Source organism: Emydura macquarii, unplaced genomic scaffold (genome assembly GCF_026122565.2).
Source record: "Emydura macquarii macquarii isolate MOO-44397 ecotype Brisbane River unplaced genomic scaffold, CSIRO-AGI_Emac_v2 contig_2246, whole genome shotgun sequence".
NCBI lineage: Eukaryota > Metazoa > Chordata > Testudines > Chelidae > Emydura > Emydura macquarii.
In genome coordinates, this window is record NW_027132383.1 from 99,182 (window position 1) to 116,825 (window position 17,644).

General features: G+C 49.5%; 1 protein-coding gene across 8 annotated transcripts in view; it reads left to right on the forward strand.

The window, feature by feature from the left end:
- The window catches only part of RHPN1 (rhophilin Rho GTPase binding protein 1), a 63,188-nt gene extending 50,245 nt beyond the window's left edge, over positions 1-12,943 (forward strand). For 6 of the 8 annotated variants that reach the window (XM_067560067.1, XM_067560064.1, XM_067560066.1 and 3 more), the window contains 4 exons: positions 365-441; positions 1,354-1,500; positions 8,499-8,657; positions 9,872-12,943. In XM_067560067.1, coding sequence (XP_067416168.1) covers positions 365-441; positions 1,354-1,500; positions 8,499-8,657; positions 9,872-10,063 — 575 coding nt within the window. In that variant the 3' untranslated portion in view covers positions 10,064-12,943. Of the gene's footprint in view, positions 1-364; positions 442-1,353; positions 1,501-2,508; positions 3,789-8,498; positions 8,658-9,871 lie in introns of those variants that run through there. The other 2 variants (XM_067560062.1, XM_067560069.1) reach the window with 2 other exon arrangements.
- The last annotated feature ends 4,701 nt before the right edge of the window (positions 12,944-17,644 follow it).

The window sequence follows — 17,644 nt, forward strand, 5'->3', positions numbered from 1 at the left end:
ACCATAATGCCTAGGAGACCGAGTCATGGGCCAGGTCCCCGATGTGCTAGATGCTGTACAAACACAAAACAAAAAGATGGTCCCTGCCCCAAAGAGCTTACAGTCTGAACATAAGACGAGTTGATTGCAGACGGGAGTACCAAAAAACAGTGAGACAGTATTGGACAGCATTATAGGCTGAGTCTGCCTGGGCACTACATATATAGAATCCTAGAATATTAGAGTTGAAGGGACCTCAGGAGGTCATCTAGTCCAACCCCCTGCTCAAAGCAGGACTAACTTGCAGGACTATACAAAAGCAACAACTGCTGGTTCATTTGTGCAACCATGGAATGTCTTTGTTTTGTTTTGTTTTTACTCTTAGCCAAAACGAATCAGAGACCAGAAATAAAATCTCCCAACTTCTCCCAGGTGAAGGTGATGGACATCTTCCATAGACTGGTACGTACAAGGATGTGAAGAAGCAGGCCAGCACATGGGCCAATGCCTGGTACCTCTCAAAACCAATGATGGAATTGCTGTAAATGCATGTAATGGGGGGGATCATTGAGAAACTTGTGTATGGCGCTCTGAGCAGCCCCCAGGCCCTGAATGCCAGTCCATGTGATGGGTGACGTGGATCTATGGGCAGCCTTTGCCCCATTTTAAGTCATACTCTTTCCATTTGCCATAGATCCACGCCACCAGCAAGCTAGTGTGAAGCCGGATGCAGGCTGCGTGGATGTCAGCCAACATGCGAGCTTCTCAAACTGGTTCCAGAAGGTTTCCCATTGATTTAGTGAAGGCTTTTGGTGTAAGTAGTGGCCAGCAGCATGACCCAGCTCAGGGGGAAAATGTTAATGTCAGCCTCTCCTTCATCCCTCATGTGATCCCGTTCCCAGTTGTTAATTGAGTAGCATAACACTGTTCAGCTGGAAGCTGGCAATCTGTGAGGTGCCCCAGGATGTGTGCAGCACACAGCTTCCAGGGGGGACTTCAGAGCAGGTATCTGCACTCTGGACAGTTTGACAGCCACAGCAGAGGAACCAGGGACACTTGCAAAGGTGCTGAAGTAGGGCCCGATCCTACTCCGGCTGATGTCGAGGGACGCTCTACTGTTGATTTCACTGGGAGCAGGAAGGCCACCACTGAGTCCTGCTTTGGAAGTCCTGGACACAGGCAATAAATCTGCAGTTACGCTGACATCTAGTCAGTGTAAACGCCGCTTGGTGGGCACAAACCTGGATTGTCTGTGGAGCACCAATGATCAAGCTTGACTCTTCCTTGGACAATGAGTCAAGGTCAGGGGACTAGAGCCAGACCCTAGAGAGTATTACTGCATTGAAACCTGTTGTCTTGTGTCTATTTACTTAGGGCCCTCTGTCAGTTTTTTCAGCCAAAAACAAGTGGCACCCTGCACGGCAAGTTCACCTGGTCAGAGGAGAAAATGGCTTTGGGTTCACGCTCCGAGGGGATTCCCCCGTACTGATTGCTGGAGTGATACTTGGGGGCTGTGCGTCGGTAAGTAGCTAATGTTTCCCTCGTCCCCTTCTCATTGTCCTGGAGATATCAACAGGGCTAGCAGCCCCACCTCTCATTTTGGTTGTCTGTCATCTCCCACTCTGAGACCTCGTTCTCAGCTGCTTAGAACTCGGCCAGACTTGAACCATTTGGGCTGATATTTCCCAGGCTGGGTGTTAGTCGCAGGCTGACTTTACCAAAAAAAAATCAGCCCAACTGGCTCAGCTATTTCTGGGAATGAGGCTAGGGAAAATGCATTGGTTTGCCCACATTAAAAAATTCTTGATGCCTTTTTTTTCTTTGGGAAGCTCTAGAATTTCCATGCTTTGAAGCAGACACTTGAAATTTGGCCCAGGGGTGGCCTTTGTGTTGGGGTGCATCATTTGTCATCCTCCTGAAAATCCTCCCAAATTGGGTTCAGTTATAAGTCTTTCAAAAATCGTATTTGGCACATGTTCAATAGAGACTCACTAAACTTCGCCGCTTAATTCCCCAAAGATTCTGTACGCACAAAGAATAGATACGCCCTAAGAACACTCTAGTCCAGGGTTCCAGGGGGCTGAACAGGACTTCCTCTGCAATTGCAGTTACTGGCCACACTGAGCCGTGCTAGATCAAGGGTATGTCTACACTGCAGACTGAAGTTGATTTACTTTCACCCGCCAAATTTTAGAAGTTGCAGGAGTGTGATCACACCACGCTCCTTGCACCGGGCTCTTGCGTCCCCACTCACCACGCTTGGGTCAATGTTCAAAGCAGTGCACCGTGGGTAGCTATCCCACAGTTCAACTAGCTGCAGAGGCTTTTGGGAAGCTTGTCATCTTCCCATGATGCAACATGCTCCCTCCCCCTCCCTTCTTGTCCCAAACAAACTGCAAATGCTTTTTCGCGCCATTTTTCTATGCCATGCACACGCCGTTACTGGAGAGACATAGTGCAGAGCTGAGCGGGCTCCTTCATTGTGAGCATCACAAATACCTCACTGCTTATACTGCAGTATTTTCAAAGGTGAGAGAGGAGTTGCAGCACAGAAAATAGCCGTGTTACCGAGGCCGTCCTGCTACAAACCATAGAGCAGAACAATTCCCGTTTGCTGCAGGCTGTCATGCATCATCTTCAGTCCTTGGAGTGCCAATTCTGGTCCCGGTCAACAAGCAGAGATTGATGGGATCACATCATTATGAAGCTGTGGAATGATGACCAGTGGCTACAGAACTTTTGTATGCAAAAGGCCACTTTCTTTGAACTTTGTGCGGAGCCGTCCCCAGCCCTGAATCGTGCGAATACTCACTTGAGACCAGCTCTGACAGTGGAGAAACAAGTGTCCATCGCTCCGTGGAAGCTGGCAACCCCAGACTGCTACTGGTCAGTTGGGAATCAATTTAGAGTCGGTAAATCCACCATTGGAGCTGCCGTGATGCGAGTGTGCAGGACCATCAATAGGCTTCTGCTAAGAAGGGTAGTGACTTTGGGAAACATGCAGGACATAGTGGATGGGTTTGCCGCAATGGGGTTCCCAAACTGCGGGGGGGCAATAGATGGCATTCATCTTCCTATCCTAGCACCTGACCACCTTGCCACAGAGTACATAAACCGGAAGGGATATTTCTTAATCGTGTTGCAGGCCCTTGTGGATCACAGGGGATGTTTCACTGACATCAATATGGGGAAGGTGCATGATGCGCGCATCTTTAGGGACTCAGGTCTATTCAACGAGATGCAGACGAGCACTTTCTTTCCTGAACAAAAAATAAACATTGGGGATGTGGAAATGCCAATAGTAATCCTGGGGGATCCAGCCTACTCTTTGCTCCTTTAGCTAATGAAGCCCTACACTAAGCACCTGAACAGCAAGAAGGAGCGTTTCAATAAAAGGCTTAGCATGTGCAGAATGTTGATGGAATGTGCATTTGGCCGTTTAAAAGAAAGATGGAGGTATCTGCTTACTAGGCTTGACATCAGTGAAAAGAACATCCCATCAGTTATATCTGCATGCTGTGAGCTCCATAATTTGTGTGAAACGAAGGGGGAAAAGTTCCCTCAGGGTTGGGTGGTGGAGATTGATAGGGTGGCTGCAAATTTTGAGCAGCCAGATTCCAGCGCTACACTCAGAACCAGCCGCGGAGTGCTTCGGCTTTGGGAAGCATTGAAAATGGTTTTGCAATGAACTGCAGTAATGTCTGCCCGTGCTGTGCATTTATTTCCTATCCCCCCAACCATTGCTCCAGCAGCCCCCTCCACTTTTCTCCCCACCCAAGCTATGAACGAATAAAGACAGATGTTTTTTAATGCTATAAAGTTTTATTTGTGATCCGTTTTAATGGGGGGAAAGGAGGATAACTTAACATTGTCAAGTGTCACTGTGCAAGCAACTTGTGGTAGCGTGCAGTTCTTAAAGGGGCTGTTGCATCCTTCTGCTCACCTCCACTGGTGTGGAGTGCAGCACATACTGCATCCTGCTCAGTCTCTTCCTAGACTGCTTCGGGGTAGAGGCTGCTGATGAAGCGGTAGGCAGCAGAGCGTTTTAGAGGGCCTGCAGAGGGAGTCTGTCCTGCTGCTGCTCTTCCTGGAGCTCTACCAGACGCCTCAGCTTGTCGGACTGATCCCTCATAATACACAACATCTCCTGTTGTGTATCACTATCCTGCTTCTGTGCAGATCTTCTGTGTTCCATCTCCATGTCTAGTTTTTCAGACAAGGACATCTTCCAGGCTCTGAGCGCTATGTCAGCAACCGCAGAGGCATTCATTATTCCCTGAGCATGTCATCTTGTGGTTTTTTTTGTTCCACTTCCTAATCTGGGAAAGCCTTTCAGCTGGAGTTCAGCAAGGGGGGAGCCGAAGGTCGAGGTGTCTACTGTAAGATAAGCAAAGCACAAAGTTGCCATTGTTAGCTGACCCAAAGTAGTAAAGGAAATGTTACAATGTGTAAAGTACTCCCCTTCATGTTCACAAGGCTAAGCCAGACCAGCATTCCATTCAGTACATCTCAGAAGGGTCGGACTGGCATTATAGACATGGTAAGCAAGGGGCCCTTGCATCTATTATAGAGAGGCTTCATTAGCACTAAAATCCACAATCCACACTTGAGCAAGGAGAGGGATCACTGGGCTCCCCTGTAACATGCCAAAGACCGATTTGGGAGGAGATGGGCAGAACAGATTAGAGGACACTGCGGGTGAATTGTAGCGGCAGAAAACATAGGGCAACCAGTGTCCCAACCCATAATGCCCATTGCAACAGTACTAGGACTAGTCTTGGGCAGGTGCCCAGGAACCCCGTCCACAGCAGAAGAATAAAATGGAGTGACTATTGGTCAGGTACTTTAAACTTGTGCCATCTTCCCTAGGTAACCATGTGTGATCTCAGTCTCCTGGGGGTAACGCAGGCAGAAAGGGAAGATTTGCTGTAAGCATCGGGGTACAGGCCTGGCTCTTATGTTGCTACGCTGTGTTCCATGATGATGCCTGCTCATTTAATAGCAGAGTGGTGGGGAAAAGTATCCTACCGTGGCAGAAGAAATGAGGCTGCCCTCCCCAGCAACTTTCTGCAAAGATTAACAGATTACCTACATGAAAGTTTCCTTAAGATACCTGTGATGCTGGCTAGATTAGAGGGGGGCCTTGAGATGTATTCAGGAGCTGTGATTACTCCTTTCTACACCAATCTCGCGTTGGGGGTGTCACGCTGGCCGGATTAGAGGGGGCATTTATTATATTTAACATCAGTGTGTCAAAATCATAATTCATATGAGATATGCCATGTCAGATACTGTTAGAAAGGTTATAATGTACTAAGTAAGATGATGACGTTTATGTTCATGTGTTATATGTGTAATGGAAGTTATGGATATGGCTGATATATCTATATTTCAAATTGTACTGTCTGGGCCACACCCCAGACAGGATGGCTGCAGCACTAGCCTGCTTAATGGCCCATTAAGAAATTCACAGGTACAAGGGGCCTAGGGGGAGAAGCCACGGATGTACCTGATGAGTCACCAGGATTTACTCATGTGACTCTGGACTCCATTTTGGTTCCTGTAAAATTCCACAAGCAGCATGGCACAGATGAAACGACATAAAAGGCAGCTGCCAGAGATCTATTTGGTCTTTAGTCTGTCTTTAGTCTTCACCTACCTCTGGATCAACTCATCTACAACTGAACTGAACTGAAGCTATGAAACAAAGGACTGAGACCCATCCCGGTACTGGATGTACACCAGAGGGATTATGCAAGCCTGCAAACTCCACAATTCTACTAGAAACCTGATATATATGGACTTTTAATCATTTGTATGTATGTGATTTGCTTTAATCCTTTAACATTTCTCTTATGGTTTGTTTCTTTCCTTTTATAATAAACCTTTAGTTTTATTTACTAAAGGATTGGCTGGCAGCTTGGTATTTTGGGTAAGATCTAAATTTATATTGATCTGGTACTGTGGCTGACCCTTTGGGGTCAGGAGAAACCTTTTTGGTAAAGAGCATAGAGTTTAAACAACTGGTCTCTTTACTGGACCTAGTGGCTGATTGGGAGCCAGAGACTGAAATGCAGTAAAGGGGGCTGTGTATATTTTTATTTTGGCTTCTTGATAACCAGTGTGGGGAATCAGAAGCACTGTTTGTGGCTGGTTGGGAAGTCTGACTGCAGTGTCACCCACCAGTGCTGGGAGAATCTGCTCTTCTTTTACAGCCTGCCCTGACCTTGGCATTTTCAGGTGGCTACCCTAGGCACGGATGGGTCACAATATCCACAGAGGATTCTTGGAACATACCTCTGCACATAAATAGTCTGTTCCGGGCGTAACCCTCCACTGAAGTTTGCCACCACACAGTAAGACCTTCCCTTCAAATACACAAACTCTTTTTAAGAAGCTGGACTGGGGACATAACCACAAAAAGTTTGCCACACACTCACTAGATATGCCTTCCCCTGCATCTCGATCAGTCCCGCTGTTTTGTGTGTGGCTGGACTGCTCTGGGGTAACAAACAGGTCCTGGCTCTCAAGGAGAATGGATACCCTGCTTTTCTGCACCCTGCTCTCTTCATCCTCCTCGTTTAGAGTCCTCCTCATTCGTCCTGGACTAGGATTCTTTGGAGGTATCAGTGCTACATGGTGGCATGGTGGGGTCACCACCGAGAATTGCATGCAACTCCTCATAAAAGCGACATGTTTTGGGTGAGGAGCCAGAACAGCTGTTAGCTTCCCTAGTTTTCTGATAAGCCTGCCTCAGCTCTTTGATCTTAACGCGGCACTGCTGCACGTCCCTGTTATGCCCCTTCTCCAACATGCCGCGAGGTATCTTCTCATATATATCTAAATTTCTTTTGCTGGCTCGGAGCTAAACCCAGAACAGACTCTTCGCCCCACAGACTGATGAGGTCCAAGATCTCTGGTCGACTCCAAGCTGGAGTACGTTTGGGCTGTGCAGACGCCACGAGCAGTTCATCTACAAAGCTCTCTTCATGCTGACCAAACCAGAAATGGGAATTCAAAATTTCTCGGGGCTTGAGGGGAGGAACTATTTCTTGTTTACGTGGCCATGTTACAGCAGAGTGTGAATGTCCAGAGTGGTCACAACGGGGCATTATGGGATACCTCCCGGAGGCCAGTGGCATCGATTTACGTTGCGTTCTGCCTACACTGATGCAAATTCAATCCGTGGAATCAGCACTATGTCACTTGCAGAGGTGGTTTTATTAGGTTGACTTTTACCGCTCTTTAAATTGATGGAACTTATGTGCCTGTGGAGACGCACACTTTAGGGGGTCAACCTAAGCAGTGTTATGTCAACCTCCGTTGCCAGTGTAGACCAGGCCCTAGACACCACAACTGAGTGCAAGGAGACTGTATCCTTTGTTCAGTGCAACCCCAGGTAACGTGCCGGCAGTGAGAAGGAAGGAAGCCACTTAACTGAATGTAGAGGGGACCAGAACTGGTCCCGGACAAGGAGCTTTGGGGATGGCAAGACCCTAGGACTGGAGGCTGGTGTGCTGGGGGGGTGGGGAGGGAAATTGAACAGGCAGCAGAGATTGGGATGGGCTGGACAAGGGGATTGGGAGCTGGGGATGGGACAGAGAGACTGGGAACCGGTGCGGAGGAGGAGAGGGAAACATATCTGATGGGGAGCCGGGGGGGATGGGGAGAGGGAAGACTGAAACTGACTGGGCAAAAAGGCTGAGATAAGGAGCATGGGGAGGGGACAGGACATACTGAGATTGGCCGAGGGAGATGGGGCATATGAGCAGGGGATGGCTGGAAGCCGAAGTGCGGGGAGAGGGATGCTGGGGGTGTGAAGGAACTGGGAATGGCTGGGAAAGGAATTTGGACTGGCGGTGGTATGAGGATGGGGAAGAAACTAAACAGACTGTAGAGCAAAGGACGTAAGGGGTCAAGGTGGGGGGGAAATGGGCAGAAGAGCTTCTCAAAGAAAGAGCTTTCCTTGTGGGGGGCACCAGAGGAGGGGACACAGAAATTGGAGAAGAGCATTTATCTACTGTGTCTTTTTATAGGGCGTTTGAAAGATCAGACTGGTAACCAGTAATGTACGAGGTACTCGCTACTGGTCTCGTCTACTGCCCACGGTAGTCAGTGAGTGTCTTTCCATTGACTTCACTGAGCGAAGGATTGGGCTCTGTGGCTCCAATCTAGTAAGGCACTTAGGCGTGTGCTTTGCTTTAAGCTGTGTTGAAGTAGCTGGAAACTACTTGTATGCTTTGCTGGGTCACACCTACCCCAGATCTTCCGGAAGCAGTCGTCTTTAATGCCAGTAATGTCAGTTCTGTACGCTGAATTAGACAGGTTGAGGATTTTTCCTAGGAACATCTTCATGCTTCAGATAGTCCAAATGGAGTCCTAGGATCATGCTGTATTGATCTTTGGGGAAGGAGAGACACCGAGTCTCTGATATTTCCTGAAAGACTTGTACTGCAGCCATGCTGTGATGTGTTACTGGCTCCATTTGGCCAAATGTGCCTTTATTTGCTCTCTTGCAGGAAGCCGGGCTGAAGGAAGGCGACTACATAGTCTCTGTGAACGGCGAGGACTGCAAATGGTCCAAGCACGCTGAGGTGGTGCAGCTGCTGAAGAGCGTTGGGGAAGAGGGTGTAGACATCGGCGTGGTAACCCTGCAGAGCTCCGACGGACAGAACACTGTAATGCACCTTCTTCCTTAGCTCTAACTGTGGCAAAAGCCCCGTAGGTGGTTTTGTGTAGGAGAAGCCAGGGCCGGCAGGGAGAAGCCTGTCGAGGTCAGCCCAAGCTTGGGTGATGCTTTGTCTCTTCGGGGTACTTCGGGTAGTGGAGTTGGCAAACAATAAAGGACGTGGCAGATTGCATTTGAGACCTCAGGGGCCCTGTGGCAGTGTAGAGAGACTTTTCTGGGAGCCATAGCTTTGCACGCCATTGGATCAGAAGCAGTGGACTGAGAGCTTGACTTTGCCAGAGGTGCCTAAGCACCCATGGCTCCCAGCTGCCCATTGACTTCATGCTGAAAATCGAGCCCTGAAGCTTTGGTATTAGCAACATCTTGGGTTTTAATCTCCTTCTGATGTGTTCTCCATGGGCTGGCCTAGAGTCTGTTCTCAGCACTGTACTGTGGGAGACGGAGCGGTGAGTTCAGTCCTGGTCTCTCTCTCTTCCTAGACCAGCAGTGTCTTGGGATGGGGTGGAGTTGGGGCACTCTAGTGTTGAGCTGCCCTGCCCTGCCCCGCCCCGTGGCTAGTTAAGAAATAGTGGCGATGGGCTTAGAAGCAAAACCAGTCCTGGCTGCCCAGGATTGAGGTCCTGCTGGTCAGATGGATTTAGGGTCAGAAGGTGGTGTCTGGAGAGTGGGGATTGTAAAGCAAAGGCGGCATTCCCAGGGCTTTGAGCGGGACATGGATGATCCCTGGCATGGGGAAAACCACATAGTTAAAAGAAAGTGAGAGAGAATCTGGAGAGCTGGCAGCACCAGCTCGTAGTCAGAGCACAGGCCTGAAAGCCAGGAGCCCTCCAAATTGTCTCCACGTTGCCTTGGCAGGTCCCTTAAAGTCCCTGTGCCTGATTCTGTTCTTGCTTGCATGGAAGCCAGTTGGCTTACACGAGTGTGTAAACGGTGCAAGATCAAATTTGGACTTTGTGCAATGGGGGTGAAACTTACCCAGCCCCCGGATAATTGGGAGGATTGAGGACGTGTTTGTACAGGACTCTGGGAATGCCAGTCGCTGGGTGTGTTCAGTATTCCAGCCCGTGTTGTTTCTGTAGCACGTGTGTAAGTGGCATTTACCCGCCCGCAGCGCTGGCCTTAATGAAAGTTGTGTGTTCGTTTTATATTCCTCCCCTCTGGGGGCTATATCTGAAGCTCTCGTTTTAATTCTCGCTCTGGCAGGCTGACAGGCGGTCGGCGGCCATGGTGGCAGGGGGCGGGCTGCCGAAGAGCACCAAGGAGAATAGCAGGAAGAGCCTCATGAACAGCAAGAGCGCCGGCACCCTGCTGGCCTGGAGCAAGAAGAGTAAGCGCAGCAAAAGCAGCACCTACAGCCTTCCCTTCGCCGCTGTGGGAGACGAATCCATGTACTGAGCCCTCGGCCTGGCTGGGTCCCGGCTCACTGACGTTCGCTCTTGGCGAGAGAGCAGCAGTTACGTGGCGTTGGGCGCTACGCTGGTGTCATTGCAGTCAGCTGCTCTTCTAGCCCAGAGGGAGGGGTACGCTCCGCAGCTGATTCCTGGTGCCTGTGGAGCATGGCATTGAACTGGATTCTTTCCTAGTTGACTGGTGTAGAGCCCTTCTCGCGGGTGACTAACCGCTCCTACATCTGAGCTTACGTGTAAGAAGTCCTCAGCTGAATGGGTTGGGGAGGGACTGATTTTTGGCTCCTACCCTCGTCCCAAGCCAGCCGTCTCACTGCATCAGTAAGTGCATGGTACAGTCGAGACCAGGAGGCAAAACAAAAGCTGTCAAGTTCTGCACCATCTCTTAAGCCTTGAGCTACAGCTTAAAAATCCTCTGCAAATGGCAGCCACCTTAGCCAGAGAGCTCAGCTGCTAGGATACACAATGCAGGAAACATGCAGCCCCCTGGCCGTGAGGAGAGTTTCTGAACCTCCTCAGCGAAAGGGCTAGGGGTGGGACGTTTAGCTCCACCATGAAAGGTGGTTGTATCTTAGGATTTCTATTCCAGGGGAGCTGCCTGCTGGCAACCTCCAGGTGCGGGGGAAGCAGGAATAGCAAGCCAGCCTACCGACTTCAGAGAACATAGAGACTGTCTCCAGCTGCTCTGCGGCTGATGGGGGAAGAAATTAGAAGTGTATTTTCTAAAAGCACTAAAGGAATGTTACGGTTGCAGAGTGAAGCGCTCAAGAGTCAGAAAATGTCAGTGTTAAAGTTGAACAGCAACTTTAACTGAGCCCCTTGTGCACAAGTGTCACGGAAGGGTCTTGAGACACATCTTCACACCCTACTATCTCCACTGGTCTCCTGCTTCATTTAGTGCACAGAGTCAGGTAGCACGCCATCGTCTGTGTGCTGAATTGACATGCTCCGCTTAGAGGTGGTGAGTCAAAGGATTTTCCAGACAACATGCCAGAAGCAGAGCTTTGCCTGTGCATTTAGTTGCTCTTCCTGGTGCAAACGTTACAATCTCAGTAGAACGACCCCACAGCAGCTCAGCTCTTGTGATGCTCCCGGTCCTCTGGATGTGAAAGGAACGTTTCACGTTGGTAACACAAAGCTCTCAGGTTGGCAGTATTGTGAATCTAGAGCAAATGGATTAACTAGACCTCCTTCTGACCATCTGATCAGAGCAGACACCACATCCTGCTCTCCAGATCTGTGCCACTCCCGTTATGTGGGAGCTACATCAAGCCCTGAGTCTCTAAGATCGGTGTGCAATTTGAGAAGGCAGTTTGGTCTGTGCACCCAAAAATCCTGTTTGATATTGCTGATTATATTGGGTGCCCCTCACTCTCTCCCCACTTCAGCAACGCACTTACAAAGGTCCCATACAGACTTAAGCATGTGTTTAAACACTGTGCTGAATCGGGGCTAGGTGCTTTACTGTAATGGATACGCAGCTGTCCATCAGCTGTTAAACAAGCACCGTGCCATGGTGTAACCTGTTCCTCTATGAAAGGGAAAGATGTGTCCACATAGTCATTGTCCTGTTTCCACCAGCAGAGATGGATTGTCTCTATTAAACTAACAGCAAAGAGGCCTCCTGCTTCTTCTGTTAGATTAAAATTCCAAGCAAATAACTTCTCCAAATTATTAAACTACTATAATTCGCCCTGGTATTGGATCTCATGCACACTGCTAATACCCCAGTTCTGTGCTGTCCGCATTCCTAATGGCGCTGAGCTGAATGATGCATACATCTTAGCAACTGTACCAATGCTGGAAAATCAGAAGACTGTGAACACTATGTACAATGTCTGTTTTCAGTCCCATTTCTGTATTGTCTGGTTTTTTGCGGAGGCTGTCGAGCTGTCCAATCTTCTTGAGTGCTTGATTGCTGTCGGTAGGTATAAAATACCCTCCAGAGATGTAATTGTATTTTTGTACAAGTAGTAGTTGGTGTCTACTTCTCCTTTTTTTTTTAAGTCACAAATAACTTTTGTAGCAATAGTTTAATGGAATAAACTGAACACACGTCCCTTAGACTGGTAGCAGAATATCTTCTCGTTGGCTTCCTTTGAATTTTACCTCATTTTGTTTCATGTAGCACAACACTAGCATGCCAAGCTGTTGATCCTGTTTTATTTAGGAAAAAAATATTGGTTTCCTTTCCTGAAAAAAGGTATTTCTGTGAAACATGTTAGCTGCTGATAGATCTCTTCCTTCATGCACCCCCCAACTCTTATAACTGCACTTGCTCTACAAGTGAATTCAAACATTTGCCCTCCACATGGCTTTCTTTAACTATTACTTGAGGGCTCCCTACATCCCATGGTTTCTGGTGTTAAACTTTCATGCTCCAGGGCATAAGCCCACTACTAAACTGCCTGGAGTTAGGAATCCCCCGATTGGACAAGTTACTTGATAATTGTCCACTAAGGGACTTCTTGCTCCTTTCTCTGAATCTGCTGGTACTGATCTCTGTCAGACAGGAACTGCTGTACTGGATTTGATCCATCTAGTACATACAGTACCCTGTGTAAACTTCCCAGCCACTAGGTGATATACTTAATGGGGAGACACCATTGTGAGTTTAAATAGAAATCATAGCTTCAAGCTGTAAGGAATTTTAAATGTCTTGTTTCTGCTGCCATAACAGGCTTCTGAGCCAGAGATGTATTTATTTAAAGCAATGTGTACATGACTGCATATCGCATTTGTATCACCAGATTGTTTACGTCATTGGGTTTGTGTTTTACATGCATTTTGCATCTATCACTGGAGGTTTTTTATTTGCATGTGGACACTCCCCTTTCAATGATTAAAAAATACTGATTTGAAAACTAAACAGTCTTAGTAGAATATTTCTGTAGGTCACACTCGGTGCTTCTGCAACAGCAGTGAAACGAGCCCCTGGATGGGTTTGTGACCGTGGCTGGGACTAGATAAACTCATAGCTTTTAAGACCCGAAGGGACTGCTGTGATCTCTACTGCATAGCACAGGCTACAGAATTATGTTGAGTTAAACCCACAAATGCAGAGTGAAAATTCCTTGGTGACCAGTGGATGGATTTTGGTAACCCAAAGCCCCTATCGCAACTGTGGCCCCTTTGAGACCTAGGTGAAGGAGCTGGAGCTAAAACTGTCCGTTAGGCTGAGTTGTTCCAGGGCACACAGTTAATGGGGAATCCTCCAACACCTTAACTCCATCTTTTTTCATCTGTTCTCATAGCCACAACCTTGTGTTCGCCTGGATACTGTAACCAGGTTCTTTTTTGAGTATGTGCCACTGTGGATCCTACATGCCTGAGACCACACACTTTTGCGTAGAATTGCCCATTGGACCACACCCGCCCCTTCCATGTCCTTGTGCCCCCACCCGAGGGCATAAAGGGCAGAGTGGTCACCATTGTTTCTCATTCCCTCTGGCCACCTGTGGCAGTGAGATGCAATGAGCACAAATTATCTACCGTTAGCCTTGGTAATTTTTATTACATTGTTTTTCAATATGAACCTTGTGGGGAAAATTTTTTTCCCCCTTGGTACTCAGCGCTCCTTTCCATGCCAAGTAGCAGACTCAAAGCCTGCTCAGAGGTCTGGGGAAGAAAAGCTGTGTAGCTTGAAAGCGTGAACCTTCCACCATCAGAAGTTGGTCCAGTAGAAGATATTACGGCACCTACCTTGTCTCTCTTGTACCCTGAGAACACGACAGCTACAACTACACTGCAAACTTGCCTGGATACCAGCTCTGCCTCCCATTCCACTTCCAGACCGTCTGGGCATGATATCTCTGAATCAAGTCAGATACTGCATCCCGACCTGAAGTCACTGCACCGGATGTTGGCTGGCTGAGTGCCACCAACAGACGGCAAAGCAGGAGGCCTTCCACAAGGAGGACGACTTATTACTTGAAATGGAAAAGATTTTTGACCTGGGCAGCTCAGCGTCATCTTGACCCAGAGAAGGCTCCTACACCAAACGTCCTCAACCATCTGTATTGGAAACACTCTGGAATTTCGCTGCATTCCAGTGAGCGCCCCCTTGCAGTGATCTCTGCAGGTCATCTACCTGTGGGGCCACATTCAATTTTTCTCATGTCCCATGGTATCCATATTTGTGAAGGGGTTTACTGCACATTTACCCGCCTGTGAGACTCCCCTCCTGCACAGGATCTTAATGTGGTCCTGGTAAATCTGAGTTCCCTTCTTTGAGCCTCTTTTGGAATGTCCCTTTACACCTCCTTACACTCTAGATGGTTTTGGTCATCACGTTCTGTTTAGGAATGTCCCTGATCGCCACCCATCTACAGCTGATTTTCCCCACACACATGACATTCCAGAGATCAGTTGATGTTGAAATTCAAAAATCACTTCAGGGATAAACTTAGGAGATTCTCCTTTGAACCCATCCATCAGTTTATCAGTTTCTTTCCTTTAAATTCATTCTGCTCCTGGAAAGAAGAAACTCCACACTGGACATTTTCAAGGGCTTGATTATGCTGCCGTAATGGGATAAAGCCCTTCAGATTGTCGTCTCATCTCTTCCTTGCCATCTCTGCGGCTCCAGAAAATGCCAAAATGGATCATGTCGTGCATGGGGCTTTGCTACCACATGGCTGCTATGCCTCTTCCTCCAAACAGTGCAGCTCACTCCTCTAGCATGCGTCCTGGGCCTGCTTCAGGTACGTGCCCATATCCGAAAGCTGTAAGGCCGTGAGTGACATGAAGCAACCCCCGACTCTAATTAAGCCCTCTGCCCTTGGCCTCACTGCCAGCTCAGAGGCCGAGTCCAGGAGGGCAGTGTTGCAATCACTGTTCACTTAGTGTCACTCAGCTCCACCTTCCAGATGGGACGCTGCTCCTCCGTCACCGGATGTGGGATCCCGACGGCCACGTGCTCAGAGAATGGTGCTTGCAGTAACCGTATGCTTCTTCAAATGGTGGCATGGGATCCGTGCCGATCCACCCTCTGTCCCCGCTTTATGAGAATCCTATTTACCTGGCATTCTGAATTAATGAGGGCTCGGGGAGGGATGGTTGCAGCCACTTCACTGTTTGTGCCCTGGGCTGGGGGTGGGGGTGGGAGGACATGCAGAGCCCACACCCAACGGAGACTACTATTCGAAGGATTCCGCTTCCATCCACCTTGCATCCGTGCATGTGTCAAATGGGATCAGCCCGGAAGAACCAGTTGCTATAAGGGTTCTCACCACCTTTCTTAAGCCCTCAACAAGCAACGGGTTGACCGGTCTCTCAAGTGTTGCATTCAGATGGGTCATCCCAGAAGATCACCATGGGGTGATGCTATGTATGGTGGGAGGAGAGGTTTTATTGTCTGGCCTCTGAATTTCCTGGCTTTGGGGCTTTAACTTTTCTCCTCTCGTGGCTTCTTACAATACCACTCGATAGTAAAATTCCCTACCACTGCATTAGCCCTTCCATTTTACTCCTCTTTTCCCCCTGTTGAGTGCACAACTGATCCCTTAAAAGAAGCGTAAGAGAAACTGCCTGTCGGGTGTCTAATGTGCGTCTCCCTGCCATGATGCGGAGCCGCTCCACTCTGCCGTGTCGAGGCATAGCCGGGTGGTCTTTAATCTGCGGATTCTTGACTCCTTGCTTCACGGATCATTGACACTATAAACCATAATGGCTCCTTTGGAGCCATTCCAGGCTGTTGAATTAATGTAGCTGCCATGATTCGTGCAGCTACGACTCAGCGCTCGAGATCCTTGGGAAAAATGGATGGAAAGCAGTTGCCTGCCGCACATGCTCGGAAAGAGGCTGCTAAGGGAGCTGGATTGACAGCTTTGGAGGCTTGATGTGATCTGCCCAATATCCGTATGTCTCCAACCACGTCCACCGCTGAGCCCAAAGGAGGAGTTCTGTCGCTGTAGCCCATTCAGTCCTTGGCCTTTCCACTGCCAGGGCTAGTAAGAGAGAACTGTTGCCACCCCATTGGTGATTTACAAGGTAAGTAGGCCGTGAGGGTTCTTCTTCCTCTGCTGCACGGGGCATGGCTCGCTGGTGGATTCTCTGTACCTTGAAGACTTTAAATCATGATTTGAGAACTTGGCTAATTCAGTCTTAGGTTAGGGGTCTGTTACAGGAGTGGGTGGGTGAGGTTCTCTGGCCGGCATTGTGCAGAAGGTCAGACTGGATGATCAGAAGGGTCCCTTCTGACCGTACAGTCTGAGTCTACGTGGCCTCAAGGAAATGTGCTGGACCCCCTCAACAGCCATGAGCTACTAACTCCTGGTGAAGGCCTAGGCGCCTATTCAGGGTCTGTCCTGACCACTGGCTTCTAGCCATGCCCTTAATTTTAGAGAAACCCTGGCTCTCGGAAGAGTGATGAGTCCAGCCATGTTTCCAGTAGAGGAACGTTTCCCCTCTAGATTTGAATGAGTCAAATGGCAGCTTAAAACTCTCTTGCTAGCTGCTTTCCACCATCATCTCGTGCCCTACTGTGGCCTGTTAGTTATCACCAACCACTAGAGAGTAGCTTCAGTAACCCCTCCCCCAGCCCGCCCTCTCCCTTCAGGGCTACAGTGGGAACAGAAACTGCTCCTGGGTAGGATTTGTATCAATAGCCCCTTCCAGGCCCTGCGGGAGCAGGGTGAAGAAATGGACGTGCTGTTGGAGAAATGCGGCGAACGCCGAGATTCCCCAGCAATGCCGAAGGGTGAGCCGGATGCTCGTGAGGATCAGCTCGCGGGAGGATGGGAACCGAGACGCTGCAGTGAACTGGGCTGCTCCCTCTCCGAAGCGTGCTTTCCCTGTGCTCCCCTCTTTCATTCCTGCAGCGGCTGCTTAACGCCACCTCCTGCTGGGAGCTGAGCTGTAGAAATAACATGGGGAGAAGTTGATGGTGGAGTTGCTGGAGCAGCCCTGCCTGCCACCAGCTGAGGCTCTGCCCCTTGCTGCCAGCTGTATGAAAAGGTACTTGTGAGCTGTGCACGCTCTGGGAAGTATGGACGCAGGCGGGGGGGCTGGCAGAGGAGCAGTGCCTGCAGCCTGGAGCACTTCACCCTCCCCGTTCTCCCTGTGCGCCAGGCTGCAGCGGCCAGGACAAGGGTCGCTATCCTGGGATCTGTTGCCTCCGAGCTGCTCCGGGACTTTGACTGCGTGCCTCTGCCTCTGTTTGCTGGGGAGGATGTGACCGGCCGCTGGAGAGTGAGGCAGGCCCCCCCCAGGGTGAAGGGGCAGGGGTAGGGGGGTTTCCAGCCTGGGGAGGGACAGGCTGGGCTTTCTGCTGCATGAAGGATGGGGGAAGATGATGTGTTGTCTGGAGTCAGGGAAAAGAATCTCACGCGTGGCCATGGACTCTGACCCAGGCCTGACGGGGCCCAGGGGGACCCTCCCCTCTGCAGCTGGAGTTGAGGGAAAGACTAGCCCCTATGGGGTGAATGAGCTGGCGAGGGGGTAGTGGTGGAGCTGTGGGAGCCTGTCCTGCTGGGGGGCTGGAATGGGGAGCAGGCAGGCAGAGGCCAGGGGAGCAGGAAGGAGTAAGGACCGTTACTCAGTTGAGCAAGGAGATGCTCCCTGGCACTGT